General features: G+C 49.3%; 6 protein-coding genes across 6 annotated transcripts; all 6 read left to right on the plus strand.

The window, feature by feature from the left end:
• Positions 1-1,898: 1,898 nt before the first annotated feature.
• Positions 1,899-3,719, plus strand: TEOVI_000369700 (protein kinase, putative; the record flags this gene model as incomplete). The annotated part of the gene is made up of 1 exon (XM_067226565.1): positions 1,899-3,719. One exon carries the CDS (start codon positions 1,899-1,901, stop codon positions 3,717-3,719), a length of 1,821 nt encoding a protein of 606 aa, XP_067082666.1.
• A 1,887-nt stretch (positions 3,720-5,606) lies between these two features.
• On the plus strand, positions 5,607-9,134 carry TEOVI_000369800 (structural maintenance of chromosome 2, putative; the record flags this gene model as incomplete). The annotated part of the gene is made up of 1 exon (XM_067226566.1): positions 5,607-9,134. The coding sequence occupies one exon, from the start codon at positions 5,607-5,609 to the stop codon at positions 9,132-9,134; it is 3,528 nt and encodes a 1,175-aa protein (XP_067082667.1).
• A 733-nt stretch (positions 9,135-9,867) lies between these two features.
• TEOVI_000369900 (Anaphase-promoting complex, cyclosome, subunit 3/TPR repeat, putative) lies at positions 9,868-11,541 on the plus strand (the record flags this gene model as incomplete). The annotated part of the gene is made up of 1 exon (XM_067226567.1): positions 9,868-11,541. The coding sequence occupies one exon, from the start codon at positions 9,868-9,870 to the stop codon at positions 11,539-11,541; it is 1,674 nt and encodes a 557-aa protein (XP_067082668.1).
• Positions 11,542-11,909: 368 nt separating this feature from the next.
• Positions 11,910-12,239, plus strand: TEOVI_000370000 (dynein light chain Tctex-type, putative; the record flags this gene model as incomplete). The annotated part of the gene is made up of 1 exon (XM_067226568.1): positions 11,910-12,239. One exon carries the CDS (start codon positions 11,910-11,912, stop codon positions 12,237-12,239), a length of 330 nt encoding a protein of 109 aa, XP_067082669.1.
• Positions 12,240-12,725: 486 nt separating this feature from the next.
• On the plus strand, positions 12,726-14,171 carry TEOVI_000370100 (uncharacterized protein; the record flags this gene model as incomplete). The annotated part of the gene is made up of 1 exon (XM_067226569.1): positions 12,726-14,171. The coding sequence occupies one exon, from the start codon at positions 12,726-12,728 to the stop codon at positions 14,169-14,171; it is 1,446 nt and encodes a 481-aa protein (XP_067082670.1).
• A 370-nt stretch (positions 14,172-14,541) lies between these two features.
• On the plus strand, positions 14,542-16,323 carry TEOVI_000370200 (uncharacterized protein; the record flags this gene model as incomplete). The annotated part of the gene is made up of 1 exon (XM_067226570.1): positions 14,542-16,323. The coding sequence occupies one exon, from the start codon at positions 14,542-14,544 to the stop codon at positions 16,321-16,323; it is 1,782 nt and encodes a 593-aa protein (XP_067082671.1).
• Positions 16,324-16,778: the final 455 nt, after the last annotated feature.

Below are 16,778 nucleotides of genomic sequence, written 5' to 3' on the forward strand. Positions count from 1 at the left end.
CCAATTGACCCTGCCGCATATAAGCGTGATGTGCTCCGTGAGGAAGTTGTGAAAGTGTCAAGTCGCGGTGGTGATGATGGCCACTTTAGGACAACTGCAAAGGATTCGTATTGTCGCTATGATTCTTCTTGTTATAAGAGTTCGTGTAGGGAGTCTTCCTTTGGTGATGAATCTGTTATATCTAAGAGGCATAGCTTTACTGCTTCATCTGTAGCTGATGCTATTGTTGTTAAGAAGGTCGTGAAAGGTAAAAGTGATGGTGGTGTGACATCAAAGAAGGTTGATGTCTCCACTGATATGAAGTGTGTCGCAAGTGGGGAGAGTAATGGAGGTGCTGCTGCGGCTGTTGCAGCTACTACTGAGTGTGCTGCTGCGGCTGTGGGCGATCAACCAACTGGTAACGGAGTACGTGTGTCAAAGTGGAAAAAGGCCCCTAATGTTGGTTATTCCTGCCCTTGTCATGTAGATGCTGATATGTACGTGAGTACCGCGCATAGAGATTTCAAGGCACACGGTGCCAGCAAACCTTATATGCCAAAGGCTGCTCCGACTGTTAAACAGTCAAGCATTTCTATGCAAGGTGTAAGCAGCGAATACCGCAACAGGTTTATCAGGCCTGAGGTACAATGTCCTCCTCGTCCCATTGGGAAACCTGCAGTACAGGTCCGTCATGTGGACCCTTCGATGTATGTTACGACTAACCGCGCAACCTTCGTTAATCACTCGGGTCGCAAGGTGTAGAATATTTGAGAAGCGGTATTTTCCTCTTTTTTAAACTGTGATTGGAAGGTCTTTACGTATGAGTGCTGCACTGTGGAGATCAATGTACGCAGGAGTATGCCATTGGGTGGCGCCATTCGTTTGTCCTCAACGTAGTTGTTTCGTGTTGTGAGTGTGGATAATGCGTTGCGTGAAAGGGCTGATATTATCTCTCCTGTGCTAACTGTGCTGATTATTATGTATTTTGTCGATCGACTACTGGCACGTGCTGACCAACTATTGGTTGTGTCCAGTGATAGCCACGTAATGTGATGTATTTATTTTGCTGCTGATTATTTTCTGTTTGTTGTTTCGTGCCCTTTCTTTCGGACGCACTTTTGCTGAAATCAACTTTTGGTCCATTTTTTTTTTTAATTTTCACTTGAGGGTATGTTAACGGCAGCGTAGGGATGCGATGTGGGTCCCTGGGTCGACCTTCCGTTAACTACTCTCGTCGCTACAGCTGATTCGAGCGGGATCTCACAGTTGGAGTGTACGTCCTTCCTTTCTTCCTTTGCCTCCATTGAAGCCATATTTGCTAATTAAGAATTGTGTTGTTGTTGGTGTTGGTGAGGTACCTGGGGATGTTATTGTTTGGGGTCGTTGTTTAGAGGGAGCGTTAAGTGTGATGTATGAATTGGCTGTGAAACGGTAATATATATATATATATATGCGTTGAGGAGCTTTAGCTATATTTTGATTCTTTCCTTCCCCATACGTTTCTGTTACTGGTAACTGCCTACGGTATGGCAACCCACATATCCTACAGAAGGTACTGAATCGAATGCCTTGTTTGCGTGCAGTTGCGCCTTCTTTGCGCCAGGGGTTGTGCCGACTGCTTACCGTGTGTGCTTTGCCTTTTCCCAAATTCCCCACGGATTCTCCTTTCATTGTGTGAGAGTGTTAGGGTTAGGTTAGTTTTTACCTCTGCTTGACTAGTGTCAGAGAAGGTTTTACAGGGCAACACTGAGGCCATAGGGTGAGGGAGGGGGAGGGCGAAGTTAGCTTACATTGAGCCCTGCGGTGGATTTCGCTACAGCTTTTTCGCTCTTTTTTTTTTGTATTCTGTACTTATTCTTTTGTGGTAGCGTTGCCAAGGAGCTTATTCTTTGTTTTGTGTGAAGTTGTTTTTTTTGGTGATGAGTACACAAGAATCTCATGGTTCTGTGAGTGACTGCGAGGGTGATGGACCTCAAGGGAAGCAGACTCGCATTGACTTTGAGGAGGGATATTATATAGGAACTGTTGATGAGGAGGGGCGGATGTCTGGTTTTGGCCGGGCTCGTTGGGTCAGTGGTGACGAGTATGTGGGAGGATGGCTGGATGATGTCATAGACGGCCGCGGAGTGTACATGTGGGCTGATGGTGATCGCTACGAGGGCGAGTATAGGTGTGGTGTGCAACACGGGTTCGGAGTGTTAAGTGACAAAACCGGAACTTATTCTGGAGAGTGGGTTGACGACATGCGGCAGGGATGGGGGAAAATGGAGTACGTTGGCGGCGACGTTTACGAAGGCGAGTGGTTTGCGAACGCTCGTCACGGGCAGGGTACGCTTATAGAGGCAAATGGTGTTGTTTTTCAGGGTACGTTTGTAAACAACGTGAAGGAGGGCAAAGGGGTTATTACCAGTGTCAACGGTGACGTGTACGAGGGGGATTTTGCAAATGACAAACCCAATGGAAATGGGACATATGTCTGGGCGGATGGTGCAAAGTATGTGGGTTCTTTCAAAGATGGCGTCAAGCATGGAAAGGGTTGCGAGTGGTTAGCGAATGGTGATTGGTTTGCTGGCGTTTTCATCAACGGCGAGCATGACCACACTCAGGCAATCCATAAGGCAGTCGTTGCGGATATAGAGACTTTTGTCGGTACCCTTGATTTGTCTGTCTGTGGGGGTTTAGACCCCGAGAAGTTGCGTATGCTCGGAGAGGGTCTTTTCCCGTCGGATTCAAGGACATCCAATAACCCCGGGACGCTGAATTCCTTGGGGAGCATCGACGACTGCAGTATGTATGGCAGCCACAATGGCGACTTTGATGTGAATGATCCAAACGTGGTTTCTAATGTAGAACACGGTAACGATATTTCTGGTAACCCCAGTGAGAAGACCGCACTGGTGCGGCGGGAACGTCTGTTTCTCAGTGATGCGGACTTGGAGGGTTGGAGGCAGCTGAAGATTGTTGGAAAAGGCAGTTTTGGAGCAGTGTATGAGGCTCTACTTACAAACGGGCGTACGGTATGCTGTAAAGTTATCGAGCTTGGATCCATTTCCAGCAGGAGCGAAATGGACAAGTTGCGCAATGAAATTGCCCTGATGAAGCGTCTTAATCACCCAAATATTGTTCAGTATCATGGATGCCAGGAAGACAGGGAGAAAAATACGCTCAATATATTTATGGAATTTGTAAGTGGAGGTTCCCTCAACGGCTTCGTGAAGAAGTTCAAAACCATTCCTCTCCCCACTGTTCGACAGTGGACCTTTCAGATAGTGTGCGGAGTGAAGTATCTTCACGACTGTGGCATTGTGCACCGGGACATCAAGGGGGACAACGTTTTGGTATCACTGGAGGGTATAATTAAACTAGCAGACTTCGGTTGCAGCAAAACTATTGATGATGTATGTAGTAAAACGCATGGTTGTGAAACGATGGTTGGAACGCCATATTGGATGGCGCCCGAAGTTATCAAAGGCGAGGCTGGAGGTTACGGGATGAAGAGCGACATTTGGTCGGTTGGGTGTACTGTAGTTGAGATGCTAACCGGGAAGCCGCCGTGGCCAGAGTGCAATTCTATGTGGGCTGCCGTGTATAAGATAGCGCACTCGACTGGTCTCCCCACGGAGATACCGGATAATCTGGATCCGCAACTGATGAGCTTCCTTGAATTGTGCTTTATTCGAGATCCGAAGAAGCGCCCAGAGGCTGAGGAACTTTTGAAACATCCATTTCTTACGTTTTGACTGTGCGTGTTAGGTGGAGACCGAATGTTGAGACCCCCCTTATCTCCTTCTGTCCACGCCACTTCAGCTCCTTTTTTTTCTTCACTTATACGTGTGTCCCTTCTCGGCATCTGCTTGGTTTCTTTTTTCACCTTCTTCACATCACGCTGGTCACCGGTCGTGTGTTGCGTTATCGAAGGTCACGTGGTGGTGGTATGGAACAAAAAATTCTGCTGGTTAACAGGTTTCTTTTCAGTTTTTTGTTGCTTTTTTCTTTCATTTTTCTGTGTGTTTGTGTTTATGAACACCATCCACAGTTGCGATTGCTTGTGTTGTTTTGATTATTGGTAGCCGTTATCCTTTCTTAAAGTTTTTGCAAAACTGTTCTTACCTCTTGATTTCCCCATTCCTGAGCTTCCTCCTCTTCCTGTTCCTCCGTGATTTCCCTCCTGAGCTCACTTCATCCGGACAATGCTAACGGCATTTGCCTTCTTGCGGGTGAGTAAGCGAAATGCTGAAAATGAGACTAAATTATAACGACGGCGGTAGCAGTAATAATGATACTGATGATGTCACAGAGGAGATACAGGAAAGGAAATGGATGTGTTCATGAGAGGATTATGAGGAGGGAAATGATGGAAGGTAGAAGTGGAGGTGGGAAATCAAGGTAACTTTTTTTTTTTTAAAGTTAGCTTTTTCGTGTCGGGCTACTGCTTTACACTGTTGCAAAAGTGTGACCCACATAAAGTAGCGACATTTTCTTCTCCAGAATTCCGTTTTTTTTTCGGTTTTTCCTTTTTTGTGCGTTTGCAGGCGCGGTGCTGGAGAGAAAAGGATGCCAATCGCGCTTTTAAAACTTTTTTCTTTTCAATTTTATTGTTCTTTCGATTAATTATTCGGTTTCTTCCTTCAGGTGAAAGGAGGAAGACAAAACAAAAAATAAAATGGGGCTCAAAAGTGGGGAAACGGCGACGACGACAATAACCTTTTATTTTGCACCTTCGGCATTTTCGTTTTTGTTGTTATTACCGTGATATTTGCTCTGTCCGCGGTAACGAGTAACACGACGGTTGGGGGTAAATATCAAAAAGGAATACAAAACCAATGGGTAAAAGTTGCTGTATCATGCGGTTCGTGTGTGTGACGGGCGATACTGTTACTGAGTTTGGGAGGCGTGTTGGGGTGGGGGGCCGATGGCGGTGAATAATATGATAACAATAACATTGATGGTAACGTCGGGGTCATACGGCGGCAGACGAATGAGGTGAGTTCATTAGGATGAAGTGGGAAAGACAAATTGCAGAACGGGGTTTGCTGGCATCTGTTGTTGTATTGCAGGTTGAAGTTTGCAGCTTGTTTACTTCACGTTACTTCACTTCAGTTCACTTTTTCTTTTTTTCCCCACCCCTTGTCCTTTTTTTCTAAATGCTGAAACGCTTCAATGGAAGTTGTGTGCACAGTCACACCAACTTCCCACCATTGCTATTTCAGTCCACCTTCATCTTTACGCCCGACCAACCAACTCAGCGACAAGAAAATAATGAAAGTGATGAGGCAATGGAGAGAGATATGAATGAGAGTGGGTGTGTGGGAGCGCCTTGCGTTTGTTCGCGTGACATAACAGAATTAAAGGGCAAGAATTGAATGGTTTGACGTGTGACGGCAGATGCTTACAACAAATATACGTAAATACGCAGCAACGAGGTGTAGCATCCTTCAGCAGGAGTGCACAAAATTCTCACCACCGCCTCGGGAATACCCAAACCCCATAGTCATGCGTCTGTCTATGCTTCCCTATCCTTGTGTTACCAATTTCATCGTTTGATTCCCACCAAATCTCTATCCCTGTCTTTCCTTCCTATATTATTTATCATACACTTGTACGCGCAACACACATACAGTCGAAGTATGCGCGTGAAGAGCATTGTCATAGATGGATTCAAGTCGTATGCCCACCGAAAGGTTATTGATGATCTGAGTCCGCATTTCAACGCCATCACGGGTCTCAATGGAAGCGGCAAGTCAAACATATTCGACGCAATTTGCTTTGTGATGGGCATCACAAACCTCAAGCGTGTCAGGGCGGAGGACCCGCGTGAGCTTATATTCCGTGCCGGTACAACGGGTGTTCATGCGGCGCGTGTGACAATCGAATTTATCAACGATGACCCTCGCACCGCACCACCGGGCTACAGTTGTGAGGAATATCCAACTATTACTGTTGGGCGACAGATCAAACTCGGCGGCAAGCAACAATTTTTCTTGAACAATACGGTGTCTGTGCAAAGCAAAGTCAAGCGCTTCTTTGAGAGTATAAGCCTTAATGTGGACAATCCACATTTTATGGTGCTTCAGGGAACCGTGCACAAACTCATTGGCATGCGGTCAGAGGACATCCTTTCTCTTATCGAAGAGGCTGTGGGGACAAAAGCATTTGATCACCGTCGCCGAACGGCTGAGAGTTTGATACGAAGTAAGGAGAAAAAGATGGAGGAAATAGATGCCAACCTAGAGACCCAAATAGGCCCTATGCTCCGCGCAATGAAAGCGGACCAGGAGGAGTATGAGCGGTATGTGCAATTGAGTGAGGGTATTGAGGAGATGCGGAAGTTTCGTATAGCTTTTGAGTACGAGGAGCACAGGAAGCGGCGAGGGGAGTTGAGTACCCGCCGGACGTCACTACTGTCCGACACAGCAGCGGCTAAGGAGCAGTTGCGAAGTTTTCCCTCCGTTGAGGATGAGACAACACAGCGCTTGATGCAGTTGCAGTCAACTCTTGCAGCTCCCGCCGAGGCTGCCATGGCGCTACATGAAGAGGAGAGTACTTTGAAGTTGCAGTTGGCTCGTGAGGAGGCACAGTTGGAAAGGTTAGATAAGGTCCTGAAGAAGCTAGCTGATGCGTCCCGGAAGCTCGAAGAGGAAAAACAGCAGCAGAAGAGTCGCGCGCAGCAGTTTGAGGCGTATCAAGAGCAACGGGAGAAGCTGATTCGAAACATTCACGAGCAGAAAGAAAACATCGCCAAATTGAAGCGGTCGCTGCAGTTAAACGGTTCGGGTGTTCGGGCCGGCGCGTCTGGCATGTCCCTGGAGGAGGAGAGGGCTGATATTGAACGACAGGTCATTAAAAGTAGTGCAGAAGCGCGGCGGCGAGAGGAGCGTATCAGGGAATTGGAACACCAACAGAAATCTGTGGCCGAGAAGTCAGAGGCCCGCGAGAGGACGGTTATCAGGCTTAGAAATGAGCTGAGGTCTGCGCAGGACTGTCTTGACTCTGTCACCAAACGGTATATCAATGTCAAGCCACTGGAAGAACAGGCACGTGCCCTCCAAGAGGAGGTTGCACGCCTGAAGGCAGAGCACTGGAAGGCCAATGATGCGATGCTACGCGAGTCGGCTCAAGGTGGCGGTTCAGGTGGGCGTGGCCTTGATCTGGAATACGACCGGCGTGCTTGCGCCGGTATTGAGCAGTACATTTGGGGCCGCGTCGTGGAGCTTGTCTCACCTCAGGAGGAAAAATACGCAATAGCCCTAACAGTAGGTGCACAGTCACAACTGATGCGTGTGGTTGTCACGAGCGACATTGTCGCCGAGCGGATTATACGCCATGGACTGCGCCAGCGTACAGCCTTTCTCCCACTCAACACACTTACGCAGCCGAAAAGCATAAGCGACTCCCAACTGGAGGAAGCTAAGCGAATGGCCAATCGCATGAATGGCTTCGTTGCTGTCGCAAAGGACCTTACTGTTGTCAAGGATGAGGCGCATCGTGTCATCGCCGATTATGTTTTTGGCAATTTTTTTATTTGTTCCACGTTGGAGCTGGCGCAAGAGCTTGCATATGGCTCTGCTGTGCGCTGCAAGGCTGTGACGCTTGACGGTGAGGTAGTAGAGCCCAAGGGGCTCATGACGGGTGGGTCAAAAAAACATATACGCAACGTATTTGCCGATGTTCTTATTTATAAAAAGCGTAAGGCCCCAGTAGAGGCGCTACGGGTGACGATGGAGAAGCGTGAAAAAGAACTTGAAGGCTTACACGCTCAACTTAGGGAACATAGGTCACTGATTCAGGAGCATGCGAAGGCGGAGGAGGCGGTAAGCATAGCCACCCATAAGCTCCAGCTTGTGGAAAACGAAGAAGAGGGACTATCGAAAGAGCTGCAGGCTTCACTTAAGGAGGAGCGACAAAAGTATGAGGCACTCACAACGATGCTAAACGATCTTCAGGAACGCAGAGCTCGTTTGGAGAAGTATGCGAATCTAGACTCCGACAAGGTACGCAAGGATCTGCAAGAGCAGCTGAGTGCAGCGCAAAAGCGGTGCGCAGCCCTTGTGCATGAGGAAGAATCAGGGTCTGCGGAGTTCGAGCGAGTGGAAGCGGAAATGACGCAAACTGCAGCGGATATCGAGCAGAAACTGGTGGAGGTGCACGAGCAGATACATCAACAGACGAAGGCTCGTGATGAGGCTTCGAAGAGCTTCGAAAGCACGAGTAAGTCACTACAGGAGGTTGTGGACAAGAGATGTAGGGCGGAGGAGCAACGTCAGAACATTGAGAAGGAAATCGAAGAGACCCAGCAGGAGCTTCAGCAACTGGTGGTGAAGAAGGCGTCACTGGAGGGATTTGTGAAAAATGCGGAGGTGGACGTACGTGAAATCTCAAAGTCATTGGAAGAGTTGCAGAAGCTCATATCCGAGGCTGAGAGGCGCAATACCTGGATTGAGGAGAAGCAACACTTGTTTGGCCCCCGTGACGGACCATTTTACTTTGAGGACCGGGAACGAACGCAGGAAACGTTGGCGGAGTTGCGCGAGGCCGAGGTTAATGCCTCGACCATGTCCAAGCGACTAAACAAGAAAGCACTGATCCTCTATGAAGAACGCAAGAAGGAATACGATGAGCTTGTGCAACAGCGGTCGGTGCTGGGTGAGGACAGAGACGCTATCCAGCAATGCATACTCGGCATTGAGGACAAGAAGTGGCGGGCTCTTGATCGCATGGTGGAGGTTGTTAGCAACGTGTTTTCAAAGTTGTTTTCTACGTGCTTACCTGGCGCTGCAGCGGTGCTTCGGGAGGAGAGGAACGAGCACGGTCACCTTTCTGGTCTTCAGGTTAAGGTCTTGTTCAATGGAAAGGAGCGGGAGTCACTCTCAGAATTGAGTGGTGGCCAACGTTCTCTTCTTGCTTTGTGTCTCATTTTAGCGATCCTACGTGTGCGTCAAGCACCAATGTACATCCTTGATGAGGTGGATGCCGCACTTGACCCAAGTCATACACAGGGGATCGGTAATATGCTACAGAAACACTTCCCTTCTTCTCAATTTCTGCTTGTGTCCCTAAAAGATGGGATGTTCAGTAATGCAGACGTGCTCTATCAAGTGAGTAATACACAGGGGTACTCAGAGATTACTCGTATTCAGTCAAATAGAAGTCGTTAGAGGATGGAGGGAGCCTGTTTACAGAATTGTTATTTTCTTCTGTTCTATCGGGCGCGTCACGTGCGCGCTGTGCAGTTCACAGATACTGTATTTGCATTCGAGCGGGTCACCGTCGGTTTCTGGATGAAAATTAGGGAAGAGAAGGTTTGAACAGTGTGATAATAATATATTTTTTTATCATCATCACTGCGGTTATTTACTTTTTTCCCCGTCACCTAAAAGAGGAAAGAGAGGAGAGGGTAGGGGGATGCGGGTGGAAGCAGGAGGAGCTCGGGACGAGGTGGAGTGAACGAAGGGTAGAAAATGGACTGTACGAAACGCACCAGTCGTGCTCTTTAAAAAAAAAAAACAGACTTGCTTTACGTTCCCCTCACACCCTGAGGTTCTAACATGGTTCAAATGTTAGCGCGTGAAAAATTATTTACTTCGCTGAATGAGCGCAGCGGCAAATAGAAAGGAGCCTATAAGAATGAAGTACGATGACTATGATGGTCGTGTTGTCTGGAGGGACTCGCTGGAAGACGGCGTGCACGTGTTTCTTTTCCAGTGGGTTAGGGAAACATGCTCGTCTCTTACCCTTCTTCATCTTTTCACCGCAAGAAATTTATTCGCACTCGAGCATCAGTGCGCGTAAACTGCTCTGCATTGCACGCACACAGGCGCATGTGTACGCGTGCCTCTACCCGCTTTCCCCCTATCTTTTCTTGTGAATTGTCCATTTTATGGCAGAAGAATGACAGCTCAGAGAGACCACCGCAAGTCTCTCGTTGTACAAGGTCTCAAGGAGGCTATACAGGAGAGCCTCGCTAGCTATATATATCCCAATGCAATATTCTGTGCCGAGCGGCTGTATTCGTTGGAACCTACGTATGAATCATTACACACGCTGGCTCACTGCTATGTGACCAGTGGTGATGCGGGTACCGCCTACCGGCTTCTGCAGACTCACTGTCCATCCCTAAGTCCATCAAACAGCGTTTCTAGCAGCAATGTGAGTATTAGTGGCGGTCCCGATGCAACGGCTAAGTGGAACTGCCAGTATTTGTTTGGGGTGACGTGCGCAATGTCACAGCGGTACGCGGAGGGGGAGCGAGTGTTGGATGAACTTGACCGTCATCGCACCTGTTCTGATGTGCAGTACTGGTTAGGCGTCTGCCGCCAACGCGGTCGGCATGGTAACGGGGATGATGCGTTTGCCAGAAGCGCCATACTAGACCCTCTTAACTTTGTGGCGTACGAGGAATATCTCAAAATAACGGGAACACCAAAGGAGGAGATGTGCCATATGTACTCTTCCGCGAAAGCCCCGACCGGCGCAGAGGAAACACCGCGCCGGCCCGCACCCGTTGGGGTCACTTGTAGTCGCAGCAAGACCCCCAGTACGTCTAGCAAGCAGTCGAGGCGTGATTTTGTTCGTCAGTATTTGTCGCCTTTTGCCGCCATCGCTTTTATGCAGAGGATGTATATGTGCAAAGACGTACAGGCAGCGCTTCAACAGGAGGGGTTTCCTGAGCAGAGTACCAGCTGGGCAGTTGGAGCGCTGGCGATGGCGTATTTTCACGACGGTGATGTAGAGAACGCAGTGAAGGAGTTTGCGCGGTTACGACAAATAGCGCCATGGAGGTTGGCAGACCCTTTGCTTGTGCATTACAGTACTGCCCTCTGGCAGCGAAAGGATACGGGGGCCCTTGGTTCCCTCTCGCAGACACTTATTAATGAAATGCCCGTTTCACCCGTGACGTTATGTGTTGCGGCCAATGCTTACAGTCTGCTGAAAGAGTCGAAGGAGGCGCTTTGTATGCTTGATCGTGCCGTCCAGTTGGATAGTGAGTTTGCTTATGCCCATACTTTACGTGGGTACGAGCTGCTTCACCTCGACCGCAAGCATGACGCGTATGAATCCTTTCAGAACGCGGTCCTTATTGACTCGAATCACTATAATGCGTACGCCGGTCTGGGTGAGTTGTACTTTAGAAGTGAAAACATACCACAAGCGCAATACTACTTTAAACAGGCAATACAAATTAATCCGCTTCCGAGCATCATGAACCGGTATGCTGCTACATACCACCGGCGCGACACCTCAAAGGAGAATCTCTCTGAGGCACTTCGCATTTATGACAGTGCAATTAAGCGGCATCCAACAAACCTCGGGGCCCGGCATCAACGGGCTGAGGTGTTAATCCGCCTTCGACGTTACCCCGAGGCTCGTGAAGCGCTGCTGGAGATGACGAAGGCGTGCCCTGACGAGGCAATGCTATATGTGACTCTTGCAAAATGCGTTCACTTTATGGGGATGCCGGGAAAGGCTGTGCAGTACTACCATACCGCCATGGATCTCGACCCTCGCCGTGCGGGCTTCATCAAGAGTTGTTTGCAGAGAATATCCATGGAAGAGCCTGAGTAGGGATGCATCTTCCTTTTTTGTGTATGTGTGGTTTCACCTCTGCCTGTACGAGCCAGTGTGTGAGGGGGGATGTGTTTCGTGCGTCATCACTCCTCTCATGTGTGTACTTAGAAATGTAGAAGAATAGAGCGGAAGGTACCTGGCTTGTGAAATGCAGTGTTGTACATAAACTGCTTTGTTTTTGCATTGTGGCGGCTGTTGTTGGTGCTTCTCCTCGGCTTTAACTCTTTTCACGCCTCTTTACGTGTAATTTCAACCAATAAGTGTAATTCCCAACTTTTGGGGGAGGTGAGTTGGAACCAATAAAGAATCAAAAAAGGAAGAACGTGTTTGTACCCACTTCCCGCGCCGTGTAACGTTTCAGCATAATGAAAGAGAAGTTGACTCTAGCTGATGATGCAAGGGGTATATGTGAGGATGTAGTGGAGCGGTACTTCACACCAGTGACGAAGTATCAACACGAAAAGATTCCTGGAATCGTTGCGTCGATCACGGAGAACATCGTGCAGCGCCTCACGCAAGAGGCAGCGCTCCCCAGGAAATATGTTGCACACTGCATTATTATACAGAAAACCGGCGCCGGGTTTCATGCCCTGTCGGCATGCATGTGGAATCCAACAAGTGACGCCTGTTACGTGTACAAGGCGGAAAATAAGGTCATGCATTGTGTGGTGACTGTGTACGGTGTTGTGGCATAGCCTTCCCAAGAATCAATTACTCCGTGGAAACGCCGCCATTTGTTGCTATAGGCATCACTACACCGAATAAAGGAAAGGTAAATGACCGGAGGGCGTTGGACCAACGCTGTGTCATGTTCGGTCAGTTAGAGAAAGAAGGTGGCGACATAAACATCACGCCGTTGCGATAGGTAATCGGCATTAGGCTTGCGGATCCCCACCTCCACTTTTTTGTGATTCACATTTCTTTGGCCGTTGTGTTCTAAAATCCCCCTTCTGTCCTCCGCATCCACCCCCTTTTTTTTCTCTTGCTCTTGTTTTCCGTCATTCTCTGGGGATGTGAAAGCGTCACGTCTCCCTTCTTGTTTCCTTTCCTGTGAGCAACTCCCTTTTCGACGTGAATCCTTACTATTATTATCATCGTTACTCCACCTACTTTTCTATGCGTGCGCGTGTCCAGGTGCCAAAGAGGGATACGGGATCCACGACAAGGAGTCGTAAGGGTTGATGCTGCGATCCTGTCGAACACGCCTCCGCATCGCTTACGTGACAGACGTGGAGGGTGATTTCTCATATTTTGCTCGTTATGCAGAAAGAAGCAGGGTGGTGTCGTGGAATCAAGGGGTTCTTTCCTTCCGGGATGCAACGTCACACTTTGTATACGGGGGGGATGCGTTTGATCGCGGTGACGACATTAGCTTTGCGGAGGCACTTCTGGCATTCCACGACGCATACCCATCCCGTGTGCACCTTATGCTGGGAAACCGTGACATCAACAAAATGGTGTTCGGCTCTCCCATGATGAAAGTGTTGGGGAATGGCCCATTCCCTCCCAGAGCCGCGCAAGCTTTCTTATTTCCTGATGTAATGGCGAAGATGAGTGACCGAGTCAATCCGCTACCCTACGAACAGTTTCTTCATCAGACGAGTGCAAGTCCTGTTACAGGTAAAACAACTCTGATTCAATGGGCTCTCACCCATAAGATGGGCGGCGCGCGAACTTTTGAACATCGGCGGGAGGAATTGCGACGGCTGCGTGGGCAGACCTTGTCGGATGACGAAGTGGCGCAGAGTTTTCTGAATAGTGCGCTTCCTGGAGGTGTGTACTACGAGTACCTGAGAAGGGGGAGGATAGCGTTAATTCTCGATGGTGTTCTTTTCGTTCATGGTGCTGTTGTCAATGAGAACGTTGGAGTTCTTCCTAACGAAGAGTCTTCATTGGAGTGTGTGTCTACCCCAACTCACAACGTTATGATCCAACAAGGAACCGCCGACGAGTGGGTTGACACGTTGAACAGATTCAAGAATAGGCAGTTTGAACAGTGGTCAGCGGGTGGAGAGGGGGCGGCGCTGCGACGGTATGCTTTTCCCTTTCCCTGTGTTCCCTACTCGGTTGTTGTTAACTCTCTTACCTCTTCAGGAAGTCCCCGCTACTTGGGGCTTGGTGGAGTGGAGTTTCTCAACCGTAGTGGTATTCACGCCGTGTGTGGTGGGCATCAACCAACCGGTGACACACCGTGCATTGTACAGCAGCCGGGTCTGCTCTCTATCTCTGCCGACAATTCATACTGCAGCGGAGGTGGAACTCGTGGCTCAAGCGTCGTTGAGGTTCTGTTTGAGGATGATGGGGTCGTGGCTATTAGTGGGCTACGGGAGGACGGGACACCTTACGATTTCACAGCAACTGGTAGTGTAGTGGGGCGGCACCTCGGTGCCGGTTGGTGGGTGAAGGTGAAGTCAGGGGATGACCGTTATGAGGCACAACGGACCCGTGACTCGTATCGGACCAAGGAGGTGCTTGTGTTAACCTCTGATGAAGTTGAGGCGCATCTCCGTCAGTCAAGTGACCCACCAGTGGATGGTGACGCCCCAGAGCGATGGACTAAGGAGGAACTATTTCCGACATCAACCGCCATTAAAACGAGGCGCACGCGTTCTGGCCGCTGTGTGTAGCCCATTCGCTCACGTCGGTGAAAACAGAGAAGGGAGAGGAGAACCGCGGGAGAAGACATAGGAAAGAGAATGTTTGGTGTGGTAGTTGATTCAACGCCTCGTCCAGCAGGCTCGTATAACGTTGAATATCCATTGTGAGCATAGGAGCGTTGATTCACATCCCCTTGTTCGTATTTTGATGCCAGTGGAGGTAATTAAGGGCGAGAGTGTGGTTGTGCGGAGATGTCGCGAAATCGTGAAGAAACTTTGCGTTGTTCATACCTTCCTACTCTCCTCTTTTCCAGTGTATGAAGAACCGTTCGTATTGGCAGATTTTTTTTCTTTTTTTTTTTGCATTTCACGGTACAGTTTTGTTAGTTCTTAGTATGCCATGTCATGGATGAGCGCGCTGCGTTCCTATATTGCTTCGCCACCACACATCAAGCAGCGAACTGGCAGTGATATTTTTCGACAGGTAGCACGTGCCCATCTCCTGGGGCCCTTAGGGCACACTATACACCCTTGCAGTGTCCTCGTTTTGCGGCGTTTACGATGGGAAATAATGAGGTATGGAACTTCAGGGCAGAAGGCGCAGGCGCTCGAAACTATTTTGGCATGCTACGGTGACGCTGATCGGGCACATGCACACGATGCGGCTGGTTTGGAGGCCAGCCAACACATGCTGACGTTGGAACAGCTGCAGTGCGTCGTGGAGGCTCAGGTTATGGGGATCCCCCTGCGTGCGGACCACTATCGATTTCTTTTTCAGTCTTCCCAGTTATCTCAACTTGGGGTGGAGGTTCCTCTCTTGCTTCTAAAGGAGGTGCAGGGAGTTGGAGTTCCGTTGACAGATGATGCCTTGGTTGATTTCAGTGTTGGGCTCACCTCTTCCGGTCATTGGCGGGAGGCGTTACAAGTTTTACCTCGTGGGCATTTACTGGAGCTAGTGGAGCGCGTTGCTTCCGTTCAATGCCAGGGGTGGCGCCGGTCCTGCTCTCTTGTCGCGCACGTTAAAGAAAACAATATGGTAGGATACGATGAAGATACGTGCAATGCCGTGCTATCAGCACATGTGCTTCAATGGAAGGCCGTGCGCGATCCCTTCAACTGGGAACAAGTAAACCAGTTTGTGCGCGTATTCAGTAATACTGGAAGGCCTTGGCCGAGGCGTGCTCTCCATTATTATCTTTTGCACTGCCCCACGGAACAGTGGCGACAGGCCGTTGAATTAGTACGAGGTGTCATTCCTATGGTTGAAAATATTTCGTGTCAGGCGTTAGGAAGGCTAATGGCTCTTCTAAACGAAGGATGCCAGTGGGAAAGCTCCCTTTTCCTGTATCAGAGGTCATCATTCTCGCCCCCTTTGAGTGAGCAGCGGTGCGTTCCCGTTCAAAATCAAGTCCTTATTGCCTTAGCTAAGGGGGGTCTTTGGAAGGAGGCGGTTGCCATGTACACCAAAATGTCTGCAAGAAACAACCACACGTACACTTTGTGGTTGAATGTTGTTCTGTTAGAGGGCCATGTTCCCTTCGCCGCCACATGGAGGAATTGCGTTGAAGCGTACCGTCACGCCCCTTCTTGTAACGACCGCTTTGCGGTTGCTATGGCTTACGATTTGGGGAAAATGGGCAATTGGCTTATGTCGCTCACTGTGGCTCAGGCGGCGCCGAAATGGACTTCGCAGGTCCTTCCTATTGCTATTGCTGCGGCTGTGCTCTCTTCGGGTTCCTGGGAGACCGTGTGGCAAATAGCCTCAGAATTCGCTTTGTCCCGCCACGTGAGCTCCGTGAAGCAAACATGTGCTGTGTTAGCAATAATTGCATGCTGCACAAGGGATCCCCCGAGTGCTGTTTCAGGTCTTATCGCGGATGCGCTGCACAGTTGTGTGAAGTCGCAGCGGCAGTTCGATGAATCTGCGCACTACATGAGTAAGTATATGGCACTACTTCTTCACCCTCCAACGCTAATTGGGACTAAGGCAAACCTGCCTCCCGCCATTAGTCTGTTGTTGGCTACGGCGGGGGACTTTGGTAATGCGAAGGAGTGCTGGGTTTTTGCACTTTCTGTTATGCAGAGTATGTCCGCCAAGGGATGGTCTTTGGCCGCCGTTGCCCCGGTCATGCTCTCTTCTGGATTTGATGCCTCGGTAGCCATACACTTTCTTCCGGCTTAATGAACTGCACGGGCGAAGGAAAATGGACAATTTTTTTTTTTCACCTCGTTATTAGGCAAACCGAAGAGGTATGAATGAAGGTTGGGAAGCAGTTCAACCACACCGATCAAATGATGTGCGTACGCTCGTACGATCAGAAAAGGGATACCAAGGATGAGCCTCCATAATCCGTTGGAAGACCGTATTTCGAAGAAATAGTTTTTCGCGAAGAAGTGTACAGACGGTGGCCTGGGGATGCTCGTGCTTGGCCTACAACTGATATGTTGTGATAACCGCCAGTGCGTTTCACAGGGTGAAATAGATCCCCTCAGGCGTAATTAAATATTCCCCTTCTGCCTTCTTTATTATCAACTGCTTGAGTGGGGCCGGTTTAGTTCCGCTGACGGTATACAACTGCCTCCGCCTGGATTAAAGGCGCCTTGCGTGTATTCCTTGCCTGTAGTTTGGCTACATGC

Source organism: Trypanosoma equiperdum, assembly GCF_001457755.1.
Source record: "Trypanosoma equiperdum strain OVI genome assembly, contig: ctg_796, whole genome shotgun sequence".
In the NCBI taxonomy this organism is placed as follows: Eukaryota; Euglenozoa; class Kinetoplastea; order Trypanosomatida; family Trypanosomatidae; genus Trypanosoma; species Trypanosoma equiperdum.